This window comes from Pezoporus flaviventris, unplaced genomic scaffold (assembly GCF_033815535.1).
Source record: "Pezoporus flaviventris isolate CSIRO_AGI_PZ_B2104156 unplaced genomic scaffold, CSIRO_AGI_Pfla_v1 ptg000066l, whole genome shotgun sequence".
NCBI classification, from domain to species: domain Eukaryota; kingdom Metazoa; phylum Chordata; class Aves; order Psittaciformes; family Psittacidae; genus Pezoporus; species Pezoporus flaviventris.
The window spans coordinates 10363966-10382148 of NW_026892614.1; the positions used below are offsets into that span (position 1 = coordinate 10363966).

At 34.8% G+C, this 18183-nt stretch overlaps 1 protein-coding gene across 5 annotated transcripts in view; it reads right to left on the reverse strand.

The window, feature by feature from the left end:
- Positions 1–18183, reverse strand: part of RYR2 (ryanodine receptor 2) — a 380332-nt gene that overhangs the window by 65292 nt on the left and 296857 nt on the right. For all 5 annotated transcript variants that reach the window (XM_061471193.1, XM_061471190.1, XM_061471195.1 and 2 more), the window contains 11 exons: positions 17401–17461; positions 15440–15678; positions 13294–13375; positions 11696–11826; positions 9910–10230; positions 8319–8559; positions 7917–8004; positions 6273–6365; positions 5774–5944; positions 4754–4813; positions 443–577 (listed from right to left, as the gene is read on the reverse strand). In XM_061471193.1, the coding sequence (XP_061327177.1) occupies positions 443–577; positions 4754–4813; positions 5774–5944; positions 6273–6365; positions 7917–8004; positions 8319–8559; positions 9910–10230; positions 11696–11826; positions 13294–13375; positions 15440–15678; positions 17401–17461 (1622 nt within the window). The remainder of the gene's footprint in view (positions 1–442; positions 578–4753; positions 4814–5773; positions 5945–6272; positions 6366–7916; positions 8005–8318; positions 8560–9909; positions 10231–11695; positions 11827–13293; positions 13376–15439; positions 15679–17400; positions 17462–18183) is intronic.

The window sequence follows — 18183 nt, forward strand, 5'->3', positions numbered from 1 at the left end:
AAAGCTATCTATAGAAAAACTGTGTATCAAATCAGCTGACTGCCCTACTCCATGCAGTTACAATATGTGGCTTCTAACCAGATATTTCCATAGGCAGCTTTAATAATACTTTAATAATTTAAGAAGCTCAACTGAGGAAAAACACCTTGAAAAAAAAGGCATTTTTTTAATCATTAAGTTGTTTTACTCACATTTCGTAGTCCATTGGCAATTTAGCCATTACTTCCTGCTAGGTGAAATGCACCAGAAGGAAGCTACAACATAGGTATCACTTTCTTAATCCCTCTCCAAAAGAAATTATTATTGCAGCTGCTGTAAACACACTGTGTGATTGACATGACCACAGCATGTAACATTAAAGACAGCATGTGAAAGCATAACTGAAAGGCTGAATACCTCTGTTTAGATTAAGAAGCAATGGAATTGGGAAAATGTGTCTAACCTGTTCCAGGTGAAAGAGTACATTAGCTATATCAAGGACCCTTTCCACAGTCTTCTCCGGATCTGAGGAATCTTCAGTCCTGTTTGGTAAATCTTTGTAAAGTGCCATCTGCCACCTAATGGCGGGATCCTCAAGCTGCAGGAGAAAGATTTCATGTGTCACCAAGGAAAATGTTCTAAACGTAGGGTCAAACAGTTTAACTAGCACGGAAGTTGCTTCAAAGAACAACAGAAGGGCTTTATATGGCTAACCCACATCTTTACATGGCTAAACCCTACAGGGTCCACTACAAAGACTGGGAGAACAAAATTAATGACTGATTTGTACAGTGTTTCTTGAGAGCTTCCAGAGGACTAAAAGTCTAAAAATCATACAAAGAACAAACAATCATGGGCCAGCAAACAGCACTGGCAACAGCAATTAATATATTATTTGAGGAAAAGTAATGAGTATGAGGTAGATAGACATAACGACATTGACATTCCAATTACTAAGCCAAAACAATTGTTGCTCTTTCAGTTGGGATTATTTAGTTTTCAGTCATGGAAATCAGTAATACTGGTCTTATTTATGATTAGGGCTTTTTTATTTCAGTTTTTTCAATTGTTAAAAAATCCTAATTTTAATGATCGCTAGCTAAATATTAATTTTACTGATTGCTAGCTAATGAAAAGTTAGTTTATGAAAACAGATTCAAGATGCATTTTACTACAAATTGTAAAGAACTGCATGAAAAAGTGGGGTTTTTTCCTTATTTTTCTCTTTGCATTTCATTTTTTCCATTTCAGTGATCTGTGATTCTCTGTTTTACCAGTAACAATGTCTTTTTTGGTTCATTTTGTCTCCCCAGTGCTTCTGCTAATCAACACTGATGCAACATACTTCGTGACCCCCTCTTGTGTCAATGACACTGAAGGCAAATGCAATGAGTAACCCATTTTACTGAGAAGCTGTGGCCAGTGATCATTCCTGATTGATTGTGCAATTTAGCTTTACATCATGCTGGCCCAGATTCCTAGAGCATTTAGTAGCCTAAACCCTACAGATTCAAATAGGGCTTAAACTCAACACTTACTTTTATAAAACATCTTTGTGGATCCAGATTTCAATTTGTGCTTAAGATGAGACAATAATGCTAATTTACTGCTACAAAACATCTTAAGATACACAGTTTACTGAAGTTCCAGGAATGATTATAAACTTACACAGTCGCTCAATAATAGTTTATTACAACCTAGAAAGCCACAATTGGCAGGCATTTCTTCCACCTTTCGGCTTTTCCATTTCTTAACAACTGTCACATCCATAGTCTTTGTGTCAGCATTTGACTGGATCATCATGAATGGATAGTCCACAAAAGATTTTTTAATCACACGTGGAGATGTCTTTTGATCTGAGGACTCCTCACATTCTATCAAGGTACAGCTTTTTTGTATAGGTAGTTTTTTAAGGGTATGAGTAGTTGACATTTCAAGGTGTGAATTAGCATGGCTGGAAGAAGATTTTGGTGACTTGAGCTTCATCCATGTCAAAATGAATGCAAGTTTCGTCATCAATTTCTTGAAATAAAAGGCTCGGTACTGAGTAACAGCATGCAGGCATGCAAGGAAAGGAAAGACAGAAACAGGGTGAAGACAAATGTAGACAAAGATAGACAAATGCATGAAACAGACGCCACAACATTAATAGCTAGATTCAGAAGGATGATTCTCAAAGAGTGCAGTTCTCAAAAAATAAATCAAGATAAATTACATTTTAGCTCTAATATAAGTGATAGAACATGATGTCTGAGAAGCAAAAGTGGTTAACAGAAAACCAGCCTTTCCGGTAAGTGGTCTTTTTCCCCTGTTTTGAAAGCCTACTGAATTTAATTTTATACATTATACTTTTTAATAATTAAGTGAAATACATAGGTTTAATGTGAACTCTAGAATGTGCAGTGCTAAATAATTCATGAAAAGATGTATTTCAAGCCACTGGGAACAAACTAATTAGCAATAAATAACAAATCATAATAAAGATAACAAACACAGTAATAAATTGAAGTACTGAAATGCTGTATTTTGTCCGTAACTGAATACTTTTCTCATACATGTCAAAAACAGAGCTTTTCAAAGCTAGCAAAGTAATGCGAAGGTAGCTATAAACTAAAGCTAGCTACAACAGCTATTTAGCTTTGTTAGCTACATTTATGTGGTTCCCTTTCACAATGTCATTTTCGACTGGGAATTCATTTTACAATTAGGAAAATCCAGTTTTAGTGCTGAAAATTTCACAACTGGAAAATCCTTCAGTATATACTTCAGATTAGCTAAGATTACTTCCTTCTTAATTATCAAGGCACCACAAAATTTTATGAAGAAATTTTAATGTATATTTATTCTCATGTGTTACAAACAGTGGATTTGATATGTTCCTGAATAATAGCAAATTTCTAATTGAACCAAACGAAGTTCCTGAAGAGAAAGCACAGATCAAGGTACTAAGTATCATTATTCTGAGGCAACCAAGCAGTAAGGCAGAGAACTTTTAATAGCTTCATGCAGAATGCAACCCTAAAGAAACAAAATAGAAACTGAAGTATTTAAAACAGGAGGACAAGTGCTGAGAAGCAGCATGAAATGCCAGACAAGAGTTAAAACTGCATGGCTCACAAGGAGACAATATACAAAGACTGAATATGTCAGAACAGAAATACCTTTCACCATTCAGAAGACATTACTGAAGTTCACACACAAAATCACAACACAAGGTTTGTACGCTCATGGCATGCACATTACTTAAGAACTGCTGCTCATTAAGATCTTCATAAATGCTCTTTTTTTCTCCCTAGCATTTTGATGGTGTGGTTTCTTCTGCTTCTTAGTATATCACAGAATCATAAACCATAGACTTATAGAATAGTTTGGGTTGGCAGGGACCTTCAAAGGCCATCTAGTCCAACCATCCTTCAATGAGCAGGGACATATTCAACTAGATCTGGTTACTTAGAACCACATCCAGCCTAGCCTTGAATGTCTCCAGGGAGGGTGCATCCACCACCTCTCTGAGCAACCTGTTCCAGTATTTTACCACCCTCATTGCAGAGAATTTTTAACTCACATCCAGCCTGAAGTATATAATAACATTAGCTATATAAGTGTTTCAAGCTCTTCATAGGATTTAACCGAATCTTTTGTTTTCAGTGGTAAACTTTTCTAGGTCAATCCCTGTAACTTAAAACTACTGGACTTTTATTTGCAGTATTTTATGAAAAACACTGTTAGCATTGCAAAATGCTGTATCCTTCTTGTGTGCTCTCAGAAACCACAAACTTCACAAAACATTCTTTGAATCTTTAGACATTATTCAGGAAAAAACATCCCATTTCCAAGTCTTAATGGAAAAAGAAAAAGAAACAAAATAAAAAATAATGTTTACTGCCATGCACTCGATTGCAGTGGAATCCAGGCTTCTAGATGATTCTTATATATGCTTTCAGAAGGAGGAAAAAAAAAAAAAGAAAAAGAAAAAAGAAAAAAAGGCAACAAAAAAAGAAAGCCAGATGTCCAACTCACATGTTTATTGTCTTGTAACCATTTAATGAGCACAGGAAATACTAGTTAATTTTTTCCTTGAGGTGAATAAAATCTGGGGTGGGGGAAGGAGGTAAAGGACAATCCTAACTAAAGCACCATTCATAGGTCTGATTACATCTTCCTTCAGCAGAGAAGAAACATACATAATTTTATTACATGTCTATATTATGGCTTCTTCTTTGCCATTATCTGAAGCATTAATAAAACAGTTCAGCTACACTGGGCCAGTTCAAGACTTCTTCCCTAAAGCTATTCATCTGGCACTAACTGGAATTCCATAACAAAAGTCTACACTTCCCAAAATACTTTTTTTTTCCTGGATGAAAAACAGGAAGAAAACTGAGCAAAGCACTGATTTTTTTTACTTTCCAGAGTATGCCAAAGTGGCAGTTTCCTTTTACTTTATGCTTCAAACTGGTACAAAGTAACTTTGAGCATTTTGCAGATGCTATCTTGAATAACAGAAGGCAGAGTTTAAATAGCGGTAAAACTCACTTCCATCTCCAATTTCATAGTAATATGCATAAGCAGGGATTTGAAGGGACATATGTAATTGTATATAGTGCATATAAACACATTAAAGCCCTAACATTTACATGAACAAGTTACTTGATGAAATAAAAAAAGGGACCTAGAAGTTATCATAATGAGCCAAGGTAGGTCGTCATTATATAGCACCAACAAATGAATTAAAGGGAAGAAAAATCATGTTCAAAAACTCCATATAGATTACCTTGCCCTGGAGATGAAGATTACTACGGATGATATCTCGTACTTCATCTTCAGTATCTTTCTGTCAATAAATTAAAAATCATATAAATTAGGAACAGAAGGTAATTAGAAGAAGGAATAGAAGATATTATTCACACCAATGTCAACCTTGGCCTTGGTTCAGATGATGAATAAAACTGACTGTGGAAGACTGAGAAGAATCTCAGTGGCAATGCCTTTTTGTATCAGGCCACAGCTAGATATATCCAAGCTCACGGGAAAAAGTTTTGGATGGTACAATTCATAGTTGTTCACAGTAACACACAAAATGCAAATCTGAATTGAAATTACTAGTATGTACATATATACATATTTCAAACAGAGTTTGACCAAATGAAACCTGTATCATGAACACAGCCTCCTCTGATTTGCTTTTTGTTCCTTCTGGAGATCTTCTATCTATAAATATTCAGTTCAGCTGTCCAAAGGTCATATAACCCTCTAGGGTGTAAAAAGCAGCACAGTTTAAGGAGTATATTCCAAACTGCAATCAGAGTATTTCACTGTGATTTTACTCCTACAAGAACCACTTTTAAGACAGTCTATCCTTACAAAAATTCTTGCATTTACATGGGTGTGATCAAAAGGAAGTAGCTATGATATTAGACAAAGAAGTTAGGAAACATCCAGTTCTTATAAGCATTTCCAAACTCAAGCTTTATAAAACAGAACAAATACAATTTAGCATTAAAAAAATAAGAAAGAGAAATTACTTTTTAAATTTAATATCTCAATTCATATAGAAATTCATCTAGGAAATAAGTCTGGCCACACTGAAATGTTTTATGTACTGAAAATGAGATATGTGGATTACAGTCTACCATAGTCACCCAATGTGCCTTTATACAACAGAATTATAATCTTATTTGTGTCCTGCTGTAAGAATGAGGATGGGGGAAAATACTCAAATAATTGAATTATTAAATTATTATTAATTAATAGTAAAATATTTCTACTTATTTTTTGCAGAAACTGCACCTACCATACTGAAGCGATTTTTAGCCAGTGCAATCAGCTCTTGGTCTCCAGGAGCACAAATGTTTAGACCAATGGGAAGTAATCTCTTCAGTGCTGCTACAATGAGAGAGGTCTGCATAGAGTACCGGTCACCTTTTCGCTTCATCTTTTTCCTCTCCTGGTCAGAAACTGCTGCCTGCAGCATAAAGCAAAGATATAAAAGAATCCAGTATGTAATAAAAGAAGTGGCCTAGCAACTTTGTACTTGGGTCTGGTTTGACAATTTCCTCACTACCTATATAGCTGCAACCTTATCCAATGGAACATCCACTATCTAATTGCCAATATTTTGCACCAATATCTTGAAAGTCCACTGTATTTCTCAAATTACTGTTTTGATTCTCAACCCAGTGTTTTCAACAGATACTGTTAGCAAAAAACAAACAAACAAAAAGTCCTTCTCCATACTTCTTCTGTCTCCTTCCTCTCTGCAAAGAGAAAAAAAAGAAAAATCTTTACACTACCTTAGACATCTTAGATTTGGTGTCACTGATAAGGAATGACATGTTGTTGATTTCATTTTGTACCACAAAGTTCTGCTCTTCCCTTTTGAAATTCTAGAAATACAGACAAGATATCAGTTAGAAGCACTTGTATGAGGAATCTATCTAAAGAAACCTTGAACAAAAATACAAATTAACTGGAAATTTCTAAAATCTACACAGAACAGAAAAGGATGAACAATAATGGCCAATATTATTTATATGACATAGCCCAGGCAGTTGTGCATTTTGGGTTGGTTTTTTTTTTTTTTTATGTCCGTTAGAAAAAAATGTTTCGAAACAGCTATGATAAAAATCTATGATAAAAATCCTCCTGCAATTCAATATAAAAATATTGTCTGGGTTTTCCATAGTAGTAAATAATCCATTTCCTACTCTCCCCCCGCCTCCTTTTTAAATCCAATTATATTAAGATACATAGGGAACTTAAAAAAAAATCCCTGAACATATGAATACACAAGTAATCTGATGATCTACCTAGAGTGCCTGTGTAGAGTGATGTTTATAATAATCTTACATTCAAATTCAGGCACAAGTACACAAATACAAAGTTGAGAGAATGATAGTTACAGGAGAACGGAAATTTAGTATAAACAGTCTATACAGAAATCTAATACCTGAAAGTATCTAAACTCTTCTGTTGTGTTTATTTATTTTTGATTCAGTATTCACATGAATCGTGTTTTATTTTTATTTAAGCACTATCAGTGATGATGCCTGATTAAATCTTAAGGCAGATCCCTGGGTTATTGCATGTGAACCAGAGGACTCAGACTTGAGAACTAAAGGTAAATTCTGTATAAGTGGAATTAGGAAGAAATCCCTCACTGGTAAAATTTCTGAAATATGAAATAGTATCATCTAGGAAAAAAATATGCTTAGAATTCCTCATAAGATATCTTTGTTACTTTCTTGCTCTTAAAACACTTACTGACTTTCCTACATTAAATACAGCTACAGATCTAGGTTTAATAATTGAGTTATATGCCTATAACTTTTGTTAAAGAAATACATATCTACACTGCAATAAAATCTAAGTGACCATAAGGAGAGCTGCATATTTCCTTCAGAAAACCCTTGTTGCATTAGTCATGCTGAGGACCCTCTTCCACATAATTTTTATTATAAGTTTTCACAGAAGCTCAAGCAGAAAGAATGTACAATTCACAAAAATGGACTGGTTATAAAAGGGCTTTGGGGGTGAAAATAATAGAAAAATGGGGGTAAAGACACAGACCTCAAGGAACTTAATACATATATATAAAACAAACAAAAAAAACAAACAAAAAAAAACAACCAAACAAACAAAAAACAACAAAAAATGACAACAAAACCAAACCCAAACCACTGCAAAACTCCACAACAAACAAATTGGAATTTATATGAAAATATCTATGATCACTGTTACTATGCTACAAAACATTCATCAACTTCCCTAGCTATTCAGGCATTTCAAGAGTGTCAGAAAACTGAAAGTCATTAATACCTTCCCATCTGCAGTTTCACTTCTGTCGTTAAATGTGTCTTCTCAACACAGCCAATAAATAATTGATCTGCCTATTAAGAAACCTAATTAAAACAAGTAGTTACTAAGGAATTACTTACATGAGACTTTGACCAGTAAATGAAGACCTCAGCCACCATGCGGAACAATTCTTCCGCTTCAGGGTTGGGCTCTTTCAGCCATTTTGCCCTAAAATTTGGTAAAAGTGTGAAAATGCAGCTGATCTTCATTGGCTTTATGCTTTCAAACCAGTTTTCAACATTTTACAAGTATACAAGCCAACAATGGCAAGCATGCATTCTTTTAATCGTTTCTGGTATCAGTGGCTTCTTGCTGTCCTATTTCAAAACCTTTAAAATCCTTCCACATTAATCCTAGGTCTAACACAATAGATTTGGATTGCACCTTTTTTTTTTCAGTGCTAGGCAGATGAAGGGATAAGAGATGGCATCAATAAACAGGAAGGTTTTACAAGATTCATTGACCCTTTCCTCTCCACATACCTGTTATAGTCCACAAATCTAATCAACAAAGGGTAGAAGGCATAGAGGTCCCGTGCCAAAGTGGTGAACTCATCTAGGATGAGCAGTTCAGCCTCCGACATGTCACCTCTGCCTTCTGCTCTTAGATGTTCTTCATCCGATACAACCACTGCTGCTTTTTTCTTTAGCTTATCCATCAGTGGCAGGAAGTGTGTCTTTAAGAGCTGTGGCTTCGCTTTGCTTATGATGGGCTGGGAAAACACTATTTAAGGTAATGAGCATTATAACATATACCTGGCCACAAAATATAAATAGAAACTTTTCCCTTTTCCTTGGATCTTATTTCTAGGCTTCAGAGTAAAATCCTGCCCCCATTGAAATCAGCAGAAGTTTTGCCAAGAATTAAATGTGGCCAGGATTTCACATAGTGAAAACTATCAATTCACTTTGTCACTACGAGGGCAGAAATTACAGCTTCACAGACTAAGCTTGCAAGATCATAAATACCTCTTTATTGCATGCTGTCAACATATTGGTATTTGGCTGCAAGATTTTAGTGAGTAATGTAGAAATTGTTTATGGTGTGTAACAGTGGACACCTATATAGCTACATAATGCACACCCAAGCTTTCTCAGCCACTTGCTCCTCTTTTGAATCTTGCTTTTTAGCTTGAGCAAGTAAGTGGAAAGCATGTTCTAGTTATTCGCAAACCTACTGAAGCAGCCTGCTTGCATTTTTTATGCACATTAGGACAGTGGAAGGATTGTGCGTAGACAGAAATTAGACCATTTCAGCCATCCAGCAACCAGCCATTTGAGACTTGATAGCACAAGCTGTTTGCATATCTATTCAGAAAAATGAATATGTAAATTAACAATTCATCTGGGCCCATTAGTTCAAACCAACTTGTAATGTATCGATTAGATGACAAAGAATTTTAGGCAGCTATCCTAAAAGCAAATTACATTACTAATCCTCAAAAGACTAAGAACGCGGACTGCTACCATGAATGGAATTACTACAACAATAAGTATTGGAAAACCAGAAGAAAGCCTAATTGAAAAATTAAATTCACAAAATTGAAATGACTTTTCCTTACAGACTGTAACACTGAGAAAGAAATCGTTTCAGAATAAATTTTAAGGTGTCACAATGAAGTTAACATAAGGATTCATACGTTACATATATTTCCACATTTCATTGTGATACAGATCTTAGATATACAGCTTCAAATCAGTATTTTAAGGATCCAGCACTCATACAGAATAGTAAGAAGCTACGTAATGATTGCAAATGGAAACCTGCTGCATAATGAAAATGGCCTAAATTACTATAGCTCTTCAATATACTGCAAAAAGTGCATGCACATATTCTGGAGAAAACGAAATATTCTAAAGGTACTTCTTATATTACTTATTTAGAGATTAAAATGTGCTGCTTACACAGCTCATTCTTCATACTTCTGGTTAATCAATATCTGTATTGCTTAAAAATGTAAAAATAGAGGTGCTGTTCTGCTCAATTTTAACAAGGGAAATTCACAGTAATTCAGAACGTGCATGTGTATATATATTCTGAATATACACACATTTGTTTGTTTTTACATCTTACCTGCTAATCTCTTCATCCAGGCTCCTTCATCAATACCAAGGTTGTTATAGATGATTTTCAATATGTTACCCAACAAAGTGTTCATGTGCTCTGACGTTAAAGCTGTGCAACACATTTCAGCCTTGTCTGGATTGTTTTCTGGCCCATGCTCCCACCAGTGTGACATGTAACTACATAGCATAGGCAGTATTACTTCCATGATATGTGGCATTTGTGTGTAACGAATACCAGACTCTGCCAGTTCCACAATTTCTTCCATTAGCTTCACCAAGGAAGGAATATTTGGGCAAACCTCTTCTACACTAGTAGGCAAATTGAGAACTATTAGGGAAAAAAAAAATATCAAAAAATCAATAAACTAAATCATAGAGGGAAAATAACTATTTTTAATTGTTATTCCATAAAAATTATGGGGTTTATTTACATTTATTCCCTTCCAATATAAGGAAAAAAAAAACACCACAAAAAAAAAAACAAACTAAAACAAACAAAAAAATCAAACTCAACATTAAAACCCAGGTACTCTCATAGCATTGAATAATAAATCATTTTTATATAAGGTTCAATAATACAACTTTTTTTAATAAAAATAATTCCTATATGGAAGCTTTAAAAATGTAATTATTAGAGAATGAATTCTAACAAATCAAAATCAAGCTTAAATTTCATAATGTCTTCCAACATAAGTTTTGAAGTTGAGGAAACAAATTAATGCAATGAAACATCTCTCCACTACACGTTGGATGAGACATCAAATGCAAAGAGAAGAAAAAAATCATCGCCTGACATAACAAATGGAACAGATTCTGAGAAACTGACTTCTGGAGGTGAATTTGTGACTGTAAGTATTTACTTTTCACGTTTTTGAATGATCAGCGCCTTTCTCTGAAAAGAGAAATATGTTGCCTGTATTTTGGGGGTCAGTTTCTTTCATTTACGAATAAATATCTGTAACCACAACTGTGAGCTCTTCAGTATCTAACATCTGGACGTACACATACAATCACACACACAAGTATCTATATATTGAACATTTAGCCTGCAATATGTAAATCCACGTGTTTGTACCTACATAGCCTCAGGCTAGTGTTTTTCAAAACCAGTCCCTTCTACTCAGACCCAAATACATTTTATATAGCCATCACAGTCTCCTTAAAGCAGAGTTTGTAGAGTTTTTGATGTAACTTCTCTACCAGAGGAGCAAGTACTGTGCATGACCTTATTCAACAATTGTGTTTTACCATAAGAAACATCAAGAGTTTCATAATGGAACACAGCGGTATGCAAAATATACATAATGTTACTAGAATGTATCTGTACTGTCTTGTATTTCAAACAAAGATTTACATACTCCTCTGCAGTGTATTCACTTTCTAAGGGTATAGTATGTACTTAATACAGGCAAAGGTAACTTCCTTCAATTGCAAGTATGTACGATTTAGGATCCAATATTGCATACAGAAACTGAGGCACTAGAGTTACATAATTTTATCATCAAATATAAAACATCTCAGATACCAAAAATGTGCAAAGTCCATTCAATAAATTGATTCCAAAGTGGTATTTTTTGCATGGTATCTCAAAATGAAAACATTGGTTATCTTTAGAAACATTAAAAAAAATATTTTAACAGACTTAGCTGACTGATTTTGGAAAGAAATACAACCAAGAGATTACAAGAAAATTCTTGCACTATAAAATACATGCAAAAATATATGTATTAAGGCAAGTAGCATTTATAGTGAAATTGTGTTTTCATAGCCATCACGTGAGTTTCTGGAAATACCTGCTCTGTCTCTTGCATTCTTGGTATTGTAAATGGAGTAGATATTATGCTTGTTCAAATGAGTTTCCAAAAAAGCCACTGGAAAGGCACCTGAGAAAGCAGCTAAGCATTCTCCTAGTGCTGATCGTTGCCTGTGAATTAACAAACATTGTTAAGGATACACATCTTTGATGACTGAGTGCACCTCAGGATAGTTGTATACCAGCCTCATTTTTGTTCTAAGATGAGTTTGTCTTTAAAGAGATAAGTCACTACATTATTAGGATCATTAACACAAGAACAGGTTATAGAAACAAATCCAGCAAACTAGTACTGCTAGTACATGAACGAAATGTTAAGATATAAAATGTCAAAGGTGGCCTGCTTAGCTGAGAGCAAATGAGGAACATGCAGGGAAAAGCCAAAGTCATCATAACTGTGGTTTGTTCTATTGCTTTCCTCTCAGTTTTACTGTCTTTGTAATCTCTCCTGTTAAGAAAAAGCTACTGAACAGACCGAGAGACCAAATACAACTCTCATTTTGCTTGTCTGAAGTAATTTCAGACCCTGATCTAGCATGAAAGTCAAGTTTTTCAGAGAGTGGAGAACTGTTTCTAATGATCAATAACTCTGACAGATCTTGCACAAAAACATTGTTCCAATCTCTTGAAATATGACATTTATTTGATAACTAAAATTTCTTGAGTGTGTCAAAATTGTAAAAAGCCTTCCTCTATGAAGAAGTAACTGATCATGGCACTCCACTTAGGGCCTTTCAGGGGACATTTAAAACTATTCTTTGATTTCCAATTCAGTTGATCAGAGCAAGTCTTTAGATATGGAAAAAATCCTTAGCTGCTGAAGCTGAGCCATACAGTTGAGAGAAATCCAGCAATTCTGTGAACTGCTAAGTAAAGGAAAAAGGGCTCCAAACTGATCAAATGATGCAACAAGATTCATCTTCAGGTTTTTTGGGGTTTGGCTTGTTTTTTTTTTTTTAGGAACTCATATTTTTTCTAGATCAACGGTGAATGGCTCAATGTCCAATCTGAGACAGGGTAGCAAGTAGTGCCCCTCAGGGGTTGGTGCTGGGACTGATCCCGTTCAACGTCTTTGTCAGCAACATGGACAGTGGGATTGAGTGCGCCCTCAGCAAGTTTGCCGACGACACCAAGCTGTGTGGTTCAGTTGATACGCTGGAAGGAAGGAATGCCGTCCAGAAAAAGCCTGGACACGCCTGAGAGGTAGGCCAATGCCAACCTCATGAAGTTGAACAAAGCCAAGGCCCTACACTTGGGTCAAGGCAATCCCAAGCACAGCTACAGGTTGGGCAGAGAAGAGATTCAGAGCAGCCCTGCAGAGAAGGGGTGTTGGTCGATGAGAAACTGAACATGAGCCAGCAGTGTGCCCTCCCAGCCCACCAGAAAGCCAACAATGCATATCAGTGTATACATGCAGCTGCATTCCACTTAATATCTGACCACCTTTTGTCTCTAAGATATCTTTCCAACAACAATCTTTTCCAACCATCTTTTCCTACATTCTTCTCTGGACTGCATATTCATGAAGCTAAACATAACCACAAATTTTAAAAATAGAGGAACACTTTTTCTTCTTACCGCTCTACATAGATACTCTTGCTGGTTCCCAGAGCATATAAACTGGCCAGTATTCTGTAACAGGAGACCTGAACATCTTCCACTAAAGAGAAGAAAAAAAATCACAGATATGAAGAGATTTTTCATTGCAATATATTTCTGTAGAACTAAAATAAGTGTCTTTTGACAGTAACTGAACTAATACTATTAAGTTACCAAAAGCAACCCACAAAAATCACTCTCTAAATACAAAGACTTCTGACCACTCAGCCCTACAGTCTTTACTCAAAACTTCCATTTACTCCAGTACCAAGTTACCAGCTGAGGTGGTAAATGTACTTCACTAGGGCAATCATTTTCTGAAATTAATGGCATACCAACTCTTTACAGATAACATCTAATTGAATAATCTGAGAATTTATTAATTTAATAAAAAATGTCAGTGAATCTTTTCTAGTTTGTCTGTAGCACTTAAAGTTTCATGGCAAATCAAGTAAAGTGCTCTAAGTGGAAAAAAAAATATTAACGAACAAATCAATTTACAAATGTAACACCACTGTATAAAATATATTACAAAAGATAAGCAATCCTGTTAAACAGATATTTAATTCTTTTAATAACCATTTAGATATTTTAAAATTTAGACAGAGATACAAGTTAATAGCATGTACTTAATTTATACTTCAGACTGAGAAAGGATTAGAAAAATAATCCTTTAGTTCTTACGAATACTTCACCAAAGCATGTTTTGAAATTATCAAATGTTTCAGTCACAAAATTGGGAGAATAATCTTAACATCTCTTTGAAAAAAATGCTTTTCCAGCATGTACTTCATGTACACTGACCCAGCCTTTGTACATGATCACATCATGGACTACTCTGTACATACAGTAATAGTATTAGGTATAAGCACCAGCTCAAGATGCTTGCCATCAGACTAGTCAATCTTATTCTTAACAAGATGAAAAAAGTAGTTTGTAAGAAAAATTAGCCTTTCCAACTATGCTCTAGACAAAATAAATAGGCACAATTTAAATTAAATATTATTTCTCAGTTTATGAATCCCAAATTGGGTGTTTGACACCAGTGTGATGTGTGCAGAATAGCTGATTAGGAATACCAACTTGAGTGACAAAGTATCAGAGGCTAAGTATTAAGTTCCAAAACATGCAATACCAGAGGAAAAATGGTAGAAGGCATGAACATCTCGATGTATGAAAAAGTGGTTTATGATGAACAAGTGATGCTGTGAACCCCAGAGATGACTTTCTCTGGATACTGTCCCAGCCTCCTGAATTTTATAAAATTAATTTAATGAGAAAAGTAGACATTTACACTTCATCAAATTCAAATTCATCGGTACAACTCCAAATTTTCAAAAAACAGTTCCCTTAATGCTATTTTAAATGACACTTTTCAAAATTCTAAAATGAGAAAAACTGTAATTAGATATCCTTTTCTTCAAGGTCCTTCTTTCAGTTAAGTTCATAACTGACTTAGCCACACAGAACAGAATTGCTTTCTTTAGTGCAGTCTGGACAACAGAATTCATGTAGAGTTCCTAAAATATATGAAATTGAAGTTCTGTTTTGCAGACTGCAAAATTTTGTCTTGTAGAGAATGGATGTGGGAAAATAAAGGACATTAAATCTGCCATAATCAAAATCTCTACAGAAATCTCATATACAGTCTCATAAACATTCCCTTCTCCACTCACTGAATTCTTCAGGAGCTTCTTCCAGTCTTTGGATCTAAGCTGTACCCACCCAAATTCCCTGCTAACCAAAAGTAAATCAAGGTGCATGGATGATAGAATAACATCATTCTCACAGTATAACCTCATTTATAGACAGAGCAAAGACAAATTAACTTACACAAAGTAACTTTTCACAGAAAAAAAAAAAAAAGGTCACACTAAATCTATGGTAAAGTTATATCCAAACTTGAGACTACTGACTGCCTAAATACAGCCACATCTGTTCTAATATTTACACAGTCTATTAAATCTACAGAATATTCTAGGTTGATTACAGTAAACGTTTGATTAAATCAATTAAAATTATGTCAAAAGGACTTGTCTTCTCTAATAAAGCTGAGAGTCTAGTAGTGCTTACTACATGACACTATAGATGTTTTAGTGGCATGGCACTTCAGATTAATACATACAAATCAAATCTTCCCCAAACTGGTGCTGTCCAATATGCTCAAATAATGAAGATAGCACTGGAAGGAGAGCAACTGTGGTATAATTAATGATTTGTGTAACTCCCTTTGGCTGGATTCTGCTGTGTGTAAATTGGCCTTGCTTAAGATTTTCCATTGTTTTCTCCAGATCCTCAGCAGCATTGTCCAAAAACGCTCTCAATGCCATCTTAACAGATTCCAGACCAGTTTTCATCACAGTCCTGTATATGGAATGCAGAAAAATAAAAAAAGAATATGCTATTAGACAAGCATGGAATAAAGCCTAGTCTTGGTTTATATGAAATTGAAAATAAAGATCTGAAGAAAAAAATCTTTCATCTTCTGATATTGTAAAATCTTCTCATAGCAGAAAACCTACTGAAAAGCATTTCACAGATTTCCTGCAGAACATAAGGCAATTGCATCTGATTCCCCACTGAAAAAATAAAGTCCTTTTAAATGTATAAGTTAACTGATTCAGTTGCCTTCAGAGGGGAAAAAAAAGAAAAAAGCCCTAACAAAAAAGAATTAATAAGTCCGCAATTTATAACTCTAGGAAGAAAAGAACTATTTCAAGCTAGAGCTCAGAAAGTCTTCCTAAACATGACAGTCATATTTCTGCCTTCAGATTAAGGACATCAGAAAGGAGTGATTAAAACCAACCAAATATGTTTAAAGTATCTAAATAAAATAAATAAGTGCATTGATTACATAACTATAACACCATAATCAGTTATGGAATGGTATAATCCAGGAAAATTATTACCTTGTTTAACTACCTCAGTTACAGAGATCCTTCATTTAAGGAAAGTATCTATGTAGGCATGTGTAAAATAAATACAGGCAAAATTCTTTTATAAATTCAATGACAGTCCAGGTTTGCTTTTTTGTTTGACAGAGCGAATACATACAGTAATAATGTCAATATTTTCAAACTTTCATGTAACCTCCATGACTCCCTAAGTCCCATTTTGGCATTACTTTTACATCTCTACCAAGAGCTGAATTGGTGACCTCCACCTGTATCTGTATTCCATGTATACAGCATGCACAATTTATGACAAAACCCCCAAATATTGCAACCTAAATGATTACAGTGCAACAGCTGAACCATACTAATGACATGATCATGAGTCTACCCCATGGCAAATGGAAAATAAAATCTGTTCAATTAACCCACTGCAAAGATGCTGAGAAAAAGAACTACCTATAAGTAATGCAGCCAATTTTTTGAGAGTAAATTCAAAGTGAATAAAAGTTTTCTTAAATTACCACAGAGGTCGTTTAAACTACTATGTTTTGTTTCACAACTGGAAAGATCTACAATTCAGCTATCAGCACAGGTAGTTGACTGTACAGTTAATCCAAAGCAACACACTACCCTCCAATGTTTTAATACTGTCACATCCATGAACCTCACAATGGCTCAAGCAGCTTAATTTAACTTAATAGTACCAATGAATTCAATGTAAAAGGTGGGGGGTTTTGTTCCAATTAGACAGTGAATAACTTAACTTTGCAATGAAGACAATGTAATTTTTTTCTAATATTCTATTAGACAGATTTACTGCATTTCATATGCATTTAATGCCTGATTTTTTTTACAAGCAAAATAACAAAATATTTATACTGTTACTGTGGTTTTGGATGGTCACATGATTAAAGCGAGATGAGCTAATAGCCAGCAGTCCATGGACACCACTGATCTGAACTGAAGTTTATCTGTAAGTTAATATTGACATGTAAATGTAAGTTTCAATACTGCTCTACCAAATCATTGTAATTAACTAGTAATTAACCTACTTTGTAATGGGAATTATTTTCAGTAATATAACTTCTTGAGTTTTGAAATTCTGTAGCCTTACACAGGTAGCCCAAATCTGACTGAACATTAGTTTCTTGAGTAATTTTCATCATATTTTAGAGAATAGACTCTGTATTACCTTGCATCCAAGGTCTGGCCCAGTATGTGAAGACAGTTGACTATTGACGTTGCATCATTTCCTAAACAAGGGAGGAAAATTATCCACTAATTAAGCTGAGCATACTGCATAGCATACCTACACTCTGCTGTTTTCCCTGTTTTAATGAAACAGTAAATGACATAGCAGAAGTGCAACTGAACTTCTGCATAATTTTAACATTCAAGTTAAGAAACATGCAGTTTGTTGTCTTAGCCTTGTTTACACATATGCAGTAACCAGAGGCAGTAAAGCATCTCTCATAAAATAGCTGAGGCAATCAAGATGGAAGCACTTAAATGTGGGGTTAATTAGAGCTGCAGTGTATTGTCTGGTTTTCATTTAAGTTCTGTTAGTTTTGCTTTAATTGATTCAAGTTTATGGAACATATATCTTCCTCCTCTCAAGCAACATAAAAGCTGTTAACTTTGGCAAGCTATTGCAGGAAGAGAACATTTATACAAAATGTCATCAAAAAGGTTAGTTCCCTGCTGTTACCACTGAGCTGCAGCCATTTATAGCAGAATAGGTGTGGCCCACATGAGTAACAGTCTCTGACATAATATATATCTCCCATAATATGTTTTTTTCACACTTACGAATGTAAAAAGAGAACTGGCACACAACATGCTTTATATGCATACGTACATCCCAAGATGTTGCTATGTACAAACCCCCTCTAAGTTCACTTTTCAAATCAACAGATTTAGCTACGCAAATTTGATCCACTGTTTATTTAATACATGTATGAATACTTAATCTAAA